This window comes from Ipomoea nil, unplaced genomic scaffold, assembly GCF_001879475.1.
Source record: "Ipomoea nil cultivar Tokyo-kokei standard unplaced genomic scaffold, Asagao_1.1 scaffold2957, whole genome shotgun sequence".
Lineage (NCBI taxonomy): Eukaryota > Viridiplantae > Streptophyta > Magnoliopsida > Solanales > Convolvulaceae > Ipomoea > Ipomoea nil.
In genome coordinates this window covers 1939775-1949824 of record NW_017619385.1, presented here as the reverse complement: position 1 = coordinate 1949824, position 10050 = coordinate 1939775, and the positions used below count along the sequence as shown (strand labels likewise).

Here is a 10050-nt window from a genome sequence, read left to right as displayed (position 1 = left end):
ACATTAAACTAGTTACTCCTCGTGGGATCGATCCTTACTCCCGCTACTACGTTTGTAAGGTTTTAATTTGGGAGCCTACGACAGCTCACTATGGACACTTCCCATTCATAGATCTTAAAAATGCTCTAAACAACCACACAAATGATTCTATCCTCTCATTCATCAAAAAACCACATCCAAACATTACATTCATGGAGTGATGGTTCATCCCTACAAAAGGGCCACAAATCATACCATATTTATTGGTGCGATATGTTCTATCATGCACTAACAAATCCCCAAACAACTCATAGTCTTGTCTCATCCGACCATCCCTCCAAAAAAAACTGCACAGTCTTGAATCGCAATCAACTTCAAAATCGAAGAAAAAATCAGACTCAGTCGATTACCTCTTCCTAAATATTTCAATTAATGAGTTCGAATCTGTTCCATCCAAACGCTTTGATGTATCTGAAGCAATCGAATTATAAGCATCTCGATTAGTGAAACCAATTAATGGAGACCCCCCTGCTTGATGTTTCAAAAACCTAATACCATATGCCATTGCAACACCACTCTTCTTCAAATCTTTTAAATATAACAGCTGATTATCACCCACATTTCTATGTGAACGGAGAAGATGACTCTTGTCTACAGCACATAACTCGTGGTTGTGCACTTTTACGTGTTTTGTAACTGTCCACAACCCATCCTCACCCACGTCAAACTGAACACATGCACCACACCCTGTCCTTATGTCAATTTTTGAATATGCCCTAACACCAGCATTTGCCTTAACCTTAAAACCAGCTTTAGAACACATAAACATCTTCATTTGGACTGTTTTACTATATACCTTGCACCGTTGATTACCCTTCCTCACACTAAAACCAGCTCTATATGCATAATTGTTATACAACTCATAAGCTTCAACCCCGTTACTTACAACAACATCAACCAAATCTTCATCAACTGCAAATGCAATATATAACCTCAAGTATAACAAATAATACACATTCCATTGAAAATATAATTCCTAAGTAGAGAGGGTGCGGGGAATGCCGAATAAATCCAGTCATGCTCTACAAAAGGAATAACATTTTCCATGGAAAAAGAATGAAAATATAACAACGCTGAACACTATGAATTATGAGCATATAAAACTACATATAGACCTGGAATTGAAGAAGAACCATCAATGTCTAACTCTATTGGATCTGAACATGATAAATCGACAACAACATCTTCACTGACTGCATAATGTTACAAGCCAAAACAGAGTATCAGTTTAGAAATTTGTGGATATATAGTATTAGAATTCTGGATATATAGCTCACAATTTCTGGACATAAAGTTCAATAATTATGGATATACAATCCAGAACAGAGTATCCGTTCACAAAAATCCTTGATATATACTATTATAATTCTGGATATATAGCTCACAACTTCTGGTTATATAGTTCAAAAATTATGGATATATATTTCGTTCATGCAGAAAACAATAAACACATAAACACCCAGATTTACGAATGATCTCAAACTAGAATGACCAACATCACATACGTTGTATACAATCACACTAAATATAAACACATAAACAATATATCACACTGCAACAATCAAAATAATCGTAAACGATCACAAATCCATAAAAAACCAAATGCAAAATAACCTGGAACCGTATGCAATTCATCAACTGCTTCATCTCTCTGATCTACTGCCTCATCCATCATATGATCCATACAAGAAATCAGGAAAACGACTGCGATTGCTATTGCGATTGCGATTTACGTATACTAAAATCAAAACGCCAAACTACCAAAATTCGCAAAACTACCAAATATGATATGAATAACGCCGCTAACGGCCATCTAATTTTTTTTTTTTTAATTTTATGTGAGCCGTGTCTTTTCTTAATAAAACAGCGCCGTTTTACAACCGTATGCACCTTGCAAGGTGCATTCGGTTGCACGGCATAATTTGCGGAAAAGACACTATGCGCATGCCTGCCAAAAGAAATTCTTTATTTTTGCAGGTATCCATAAGTTCCGCATTAAAGTCCAATCTTCCACCACATTCACATTAGCCTCCCCGGCCCAATCAAAGCCCTATAGCAACTTTTCACACCGAAACTACCACTCTCCTCCACAATCGTTATGCCGGTAAACACGGTCCCAAACGGTAATGGTGCCTACAGGCACTGTTATCTTCTATCAATTTTTTTTTAATTAATAGTTCGACTTTTCTTCTTCATATTCATATTTTGTGATTTCACTTTCTCTTCGTGCAAGTTTATTCAAAACTCATAAATTATGAATATGCAGGCATGGATTTATGAATGTGCAGTTATGAAATTATAAATTTTCTTTTATGAGATTATGAATTTTCTTTTATGAGATTATGAATTTTTTATTATGAGATTATGAATGTACAGAAAATTCATAATTACATAACTGTAAATTCATAATCTCATAACAGAAAATTCATAATTTAATAAATATTTTTCTTTTATGAGATTATGAATTTTCTGTTATGAAATTATGAATTTTCTGTTATGAGATTATGAATTTTTTGTTATGAGATCATGAATGAAATTCATAATTACATAACTGTAAATTCATAATCTCATAACAGAAAATTCATAATCTGAACATAGAATGCAAAACGCCATTAACAACACATTAACTATTTTTTTTTTTTTCGATAAAAAACGATGCCGTTTGGGACCGTGTTCACCAAGCATGGTCGAACACGTTTCCACGGCATAATTTGCGTCTCCCCCATTGTCTAGATCAGTTTGTCAATTCTGCTAGCCTTAGAGATACGAATATTCATAATTAAGTTGAAATCTCTTTTGTTAAATATGTCTTTGATGAATTCCTCATTCCATCCATCATCGTGCATATTTAGTATTTAGTAATGATGCCACAGTCGCTTACTCAAGAAGGGGATAAGAGAAAGTTGAGACTCTTGCATTGATTATATATATCAGGGAGCCAACAATCTTGCCAGATTCTAATATTGTTCCCATTCCTCACTCTCCACCTAGAATTCCTCCTAATACTATTGGGTTTCCAGCAAACTCGACCAAATAAATGAGGGGTTATAGCCTTTTCCAGCCTCAAGGAAAGAAGAATTGGGGAAACCTTGCTTTACGTAGCCTTGCCATCAAAGATTCCGGGTGTTATCGTTAAATAGATGATATACCATAAGGTTATCTCAGTTGGTTCGACTGATCACCTTAAAGTCTTGCTCCAGCCACAGCGTGGGAGTTTGAAGACCCCTTGTGCAAAGTGTACATGCAGGGGTAGGAACTTGGGAATTGACGGGCGATTTACCTCCTTCGGCGACTCTTAGGCAAATGCAATGAGGGTTTAGAATTAGTCTAACATAAGCTGAAATACCTAATAATGTATTAAAAAAACTGTTCATTTTCTACTTGAATACATGTTGAAGGTTGATTCAGATTTTACATAATGGGCTTGTATACTTGAATACATGGATTCCTCATCCCCACTTAATTTTCAATGGGGATGGGAACATGGAGTATACTCCCTACCTCCGTCTCGTCCCGTTGCCATTCCTATTCGCAAATCAGCAAGACAATGCCATGAAATTCATCCGTGATGAACAAGATATGGAGTGATTGTCAGAAGGTGGATATGGGAGTTTGGACTATGTGATGTTTGGATTTTGTTATATTCTAGATATGTATTGTTGACTTGTTTGGACTTATTTTTGCGTTGATAAATTTGAAATATGCAGGCATTATTATTAGCTTGTTTGTATTTTAAAATTTAAATTATTAATGAAAATAAATAAACAAATATTTGTGCTAGAAAATTAGGAACTATTGAGATTTTCAAGTCGAATCGAACCAAATTTGAGCAGAAACCACAAATCGAACTGAAACAAAATTGAACTACAATGTTAACCTGAATGGTTTATTTTTTCAAAACTAAACAAACGAAAACTACCAAGTACCAAGGCTATGTGGTCTAATGGTACCCGGGTTGAACTTCCATTTGAAAGATTGAGTCTCAGTAGAGGCGTTATTGGTAACTTTGTGTTTCAGTAGGTTGAGAATGTATATATGAACCGATACTACATTGTAATAGAGCCAGTAGCATTAAAAAAACAAACGAAAACTGAAAAAAAAAATTCCAAAATGCCCACTCCTAATTTTTTCTAATAAAATAATAGCACAAGATTTGTAGCATAATGTACACCTTATTAATTATAGAAATACTTACATAAAATCAAAAGTACTAATTTAACTTGGATCCACTCCATTCATTATACGTAGACCACCGATATAAGGCTCATTTTAATATATTAAATATTAAATGTTCATTTTTAAGTATACCGTAAACTAAAATTTTAATATATTAAAATAAATTTTTAATATACTAAAAATAATACTTATCAATAGTATATATTGCAATGTGAATCATAGTTCGCATATATAATTTGCCGGATCCATTCTTATAACAATCGTTATATCATGCATCAGGATGCACAATGCATTGTGCATCCCGCCCTGTCCAAAATGACGTCATTTTGTTAAGTTGTGTGGAATGTTGACGCGACGGAGTTTATGTGTATTCTGTTATACAATTATGTACATTCTATTATACAATTATGTACATTCGAAACATATAATTTGTTTAAGAGTTAAGAATTTATGTGTATTACGTATTATGTTAGATTATGTGTATTATCCTTTCAAAAAAGACTTTATGTATTATGTTATACAATTATGTATATTCTATTATACAATTATGTATATTCGAAACATGAGTTTTTTTTTAAGAAGTTAACAGTAGATACGAAAAATGAAATTTTCAAAAAAAAAAAAAAAAAAACAGGTACAAAACGACGTTATTTTGGGTCAGAGCATACAATGTATTGTGCGCCCTGGTGCACCATATAATTTGCCCTATTATAAGTTTCTTTAGGCATTCATTGCAAATTCTAACAAATTATGCCCTGGACCCGTGTCCACAATGCATTGTGGACACGAGTCCAAAATGACGTCGTTTTCAGGAAAACGCGTCATTCTAGTTTAAAAAAAAAAATTGATTTTGTCTCGCCGTTAACGGCGTTATTCGTTTGTGCCATTTTGAATGTACAGTTATGGGATTATGAATGTACAGTTATGGAATTATGAATGTAAGTTATAAAATTATGAACATAGAGCTCTGACATTGTGAACTTATAATTATGAACATATAGTGATAAAATTATGATCATAGAGCTCTAAAATTGTGAACATGGAACTTCGAAAATTATGAATTTACAGTTATTGAATTATGAATGTACAGTTACGGAATTATGAATGTACAGTTATGGAATTATGAACACAGAGCTCTGACATTATGAACTTACAATATGAACATATAGTGATAAAATTATGAACATAGAGCTCTAAAATTATGAACATAGATTTTCGAAATTATGAATTTACAGTTATTGAATTATGAATGTATAGTTACGGAATTATGAATGTACAGTTATTGAATTATGAATGTATAGTTACGGAATTATGAATGTACAGTTATGCAATTATGAATGTACAGTTATACAATTATGAACACAAAGCTCTGACATTATGAACTTACAATTATGAACATATAATGATAAAATTGTGAACATATACTCATATAACAAAGTGATATGAAATAATTAAAAAAAAAAAAAAAAAAAAAGTGGAAGAGAACGGTGCCACTAACGGCATCGTTACTGTATCCAGCATGCATGCTGGGGCAAATTATGTTGTGCATCTGTATGCACCATGCATGGTGCATACGGATGCAAAAACGACGTCGTTTTGGTTATAAAAAAAAAAAAACGCGCGTCCCACTTAAAAAAGAAATCAGGTTCGATTCCCGGCAATTGCATTTTTATATATCCATAAATTCATAACTATATATCCACAATAATACTATTGCCGGGAATCGAACATGGATTTTTTTTTTAAGTGGGACACACGTTTTTAGTCAAAACGACGTCGTTTTGCATCGTATACACCATGCATGGTGCATTACTATTGGCATGCTGGATACGGGTCCATAGCATAACGATTGGCAAATTCTGGGATGGGCTAATAATTCCAAGAAGATAGATAAGCCCAAGGATTAACTAATTGCATCTCCCTTGGAGTCTAAATGGAGACATTTTGTTTAAAGTATTTTTATTTGATCAAAATTTTGGCATGCAAAATTAGTTTATGGGGCGAAGAACAACGGCAAATTATTGTGTGGATTATGAATATCAAGTATATTTTTAATATATTAAAAGTATATTATTTTTGTACAGAAGGTACATTATATAAAATAATGTATTCTTAATATATTAAAAATATATTTTTTATTTATGGTTCACACAATTGTGTGGACCATGATCCATGTAATAATGATTGAAGAACAGCTACTTGGGCCTTTGAGTACCCTTAATGTCCACGTGGAATGGGCCAAAAAGCCCAATTAAATAATGTCCACGTGGAATGGGCCAAAAAGCCCAATTACATATTGCCTGGCAATACTTGGTGTGATATTGGAAGGCAAATTATACCATGGCCATGTTTAGCCATCAACGGTTATCGGTTTGTGTTACCGAAAACCGATTGTGTTAACGAGTTTGACTAACGGATTGTATTAGTGGTTTTTTAAAAGATGTTTAATAAGGGTTTACTTTGCATTGTGGGCCCTAGTCTAAAATAACCTTCAAATTGTGTGTCTGTAGTTGATATATTATGTACCTATAATTAATATGGTAATTATAGACACATAAACTGTTAATTACAAATACAGAATATGTTAACAGTAGACACATATAATCTACTATACTAATAAGAGCCCAAGAGAGTTAGGCCTATAATGGGTAGAAAAAATGGCGGTCACAGATTTTAATCAAATGAATGACTCAGATTGATTAAAAGATTGATAAGATTTAAATTTTACACTAAAATTTTCTAAAATACCCACACACCGTTACTAATTCCGTTAAAATTTTAAGAATTGCCGTTAGTTCACCGTTAACTTACTCAATGATTTCAATTAAAAAAAAAGGTCTTAGGTTCGAACCACATCCCAATCAAAGTTGGCATAATTAGTACTCTATTTTACTCTTATTAAATTATATAAATAATAATTTAGTAGCTACAACAAAAAATTAGAGATATGCATTTCTTTAATTTAGAATTATGTGTCCACAATGCCTTTATTCAAAAAAAAATTATTCATTATCAATAAATTAAATAAGAGAAATAATTGTATTAGTTATATTGTCTTTATTTTTCTACAATATAAAAATTCTTTATATTCAAATTTATTAATTAATTATATTCGCTACATTGTCCTTACAATGTCTTAATTCAGTGAAAAAAAAATTATTCATTATCAATAAATTAATTAAGAGAAATATTTTCATTAGTTATATTGTCTTTATTTTTCTCAAATGTAAAAATTTTTACATTCAAATTCATCAATTGATTATATTCACTACATTGTCTATTATCTTTTTTGTGCACTATTTTTCTAATTAAATATCAAAGTTATAATACAAAATAATGCTATATATTTATTTACCAAGTATTTTATTAATACCATGAAAAAATTAAAAAAATATATAATTAATAAAGCCAACCATATTAACTACTTAAGAGATTTTGTGACAAAGAGAGTATTCAAATCACACAACAAATTGAAGTGAGAACTACCTTGCAATGTCCTTGTTTGACAATCAGCAGTTAGCGGATTTGACCAACGAATTTATTTAATTATTAACATTGGGTAGAAAAAATGACCGCCAAATTATTAAATCAAATGAATGGTTCAAATTGTTCAGGTTTTAATTTTTTTTAAAAATTTTTCTAATTTATCCTTAATTATATGATTATCCATTTAACTTTTTCGTTAAATACCGTTAATTCACCGTTAGTCTAATTCTAATATTAACGTCTAATATAGAATTATAATTACACCATTAATCTAATTCTAATATTAAAGTCTTAATAGAACTTAACCACAAATCCTAATGTCGAAATCTCCTCAAACAATATTAGTATATATTTAATATTTTATGCCCTAATTTTTATTTGTTCTCCCTTATGTCCCGTATTTGGTTTCAACCATACCTATACAATTATTTTATTGACAATTATAATCAATCTTGACTATATTATCTTGCATTTGTAAACTTAGAATTACCTATTTAACCCGCACGGGCTTAGCTCAATGGTTTAGTGGGATGTATTTGGTAGAAGAGACCAAGGTTTGAACCTCGGCGGCGGCAGTGCGGGAATTATGTCCAAAGTGGGCAGATTTCTTGTTCGCACCGGCATTTGGTCCTGTCTGCTGAACCATTGAGTCACCGTGATTTACAATTTCCTACAATGCTCTGTCGGGTCAGAGTGTGGGGGGCCCTTGGGATAGGGGACTCAACCTTTGGGAGAAGAATTACCTATTTAAATACGCAAATTCAACCTTCAATTATCTATGCATGAACAATTTCAATATAATCTTGCCTTAATATACTTTAAAGTACTTATTTAAAAAAAAAACATTGGGCATTATCCCAATCGCGCAATGCGCGTAAAAAACTAGTAATATAATAAAAGTTAATGTCATTGATTTAGTTTGGTTGAACAATTAATAAATCATAGTGTGCTATGTTAGGAAGTATTTTTAATCTCAAAATATTTATAGTATTATTCACTGACCAACAGTAGAGGTGAGGAGTGATTTTAACAAAAGATTATTCCTTTGCCATGAAGTCAGCACATTATGGCGTGAAAGACTCCATTTTCATGGGAAGAATTGTAATTTAGCAAGAAATCTATTGACTTTGGCATGGAGGATTAATTTTTTGCCGTGAAATCAAATTAATTGGTGTGTAGACGACCTTCCATCAACTTGATCAAATTAAATGGCTAAGTGCCGGGACAAGTTTTATAATTTTCAATAGACTTGTTTGTAAGGTTAACTCCAATCAAGATGATTAAGGATACAAACTTTTAATCACAAGGTCACGAGTTGGTCACCAAGCAGAGTTTACGTAGTACATACTCTGGCTAGCAGGCTAGGATCACCAAATGAGATTTTCTCAATACATATCTTCAGGTAGGTGGTTGCGGGTTTTCCTTATCACAAAAAAAAAAAAAAAAAAAAAAAAAGATTAACCTGCATGTCTTTTTTAATCTAAAAACCTTGTTTGTAGTTTATAATGTTTGTATTGTTGGTGTTAATGACAATTAATATGATAATTAATAAAAAAAAATGATAACTTAATTGAAAATAATTAGCTAGGAGTTCAAAAACTTTATTCGTAGGGTAATAAGGATTTACTCATAGGTTAGTGGTAGGGGTGAAAAAAAATCGAACTGATCAAAAAATCGACAATTGAAAATAAAATTATTCGAATAATTTGATTTTTGATTCCGATTTTAGTTATTAAGGTAAAAAAATTTGGTTACTTTGGATTTTAGTCGTTATGACTTTTTCAAGAGAAAATAAAAAATCGAAGATTAGTCCAAAAAAAATCAATTCAATTAATGAAAGCAACTTAACAACCTAGGGTGATCCCCAAACATATCGAACAACTTTCAAGGGAAAAGGGCATCAACCAAAGAGATAATGAAAGCTAGCTAAATGATAAATGTAATTTTTAAAGAGTAGAATTTGTGTCACATGTCTTAATTTTGTTGGTGAAATTAAAAATAATTGTGACTTTTATATATATATATATATATATATATATATATATATATATATATATATATATATCAATTTGAATATGTCATATGAAGCTCCGAAAGGACTGGAACATGATTTTTATACTTGAAAGTTATGAGTTCGATTATTGTCAATATATTCTCGGTCAAACTCATTGTACATGATTTTTCTAGTGCGGTTTACCTCTATTGCATGGTTTGCAAGCTATTACACATGAGCGAGATTTTATTCAATGCATATTTTTAGAGTTAATTTCATTTTTGGTACTAAATTTATAGGTGGCAGTCCACTTTTTTTTTTTAATCATAACATCCTCATTTTGTCCTAGTATTATT

General features: G+C 31.6%; 1 protein-coding gene across 1 annotated transcript; it reads right to left on the bottom strand.

Annotated features, from left to right (window-relative positions):
* Positions 1 to 385: 385 nt before the first annotated feature.
* Positions 386 to 1711, bottom strand: LOC109162701 (protein FAR1-RELATED SEQUENCE 5-like). The gene is made up of 3 exons (XM_019311385.1): positions 1654 to 1711; positions 1155 to 1232; positions 386 to 951 (listed from the first exon to the last, which is right to left on the bottom strand). The coding sequence occupies exons 1-3, from the start codon at positions 1709 to 1711 to the stop codon at positions 386 to 388; spliced, it is 702 nt and encodes a 233-aa protein (XP_019166930.1).
* Positions 1712 to 10050: the final 8339 nt, after the last annotated feature.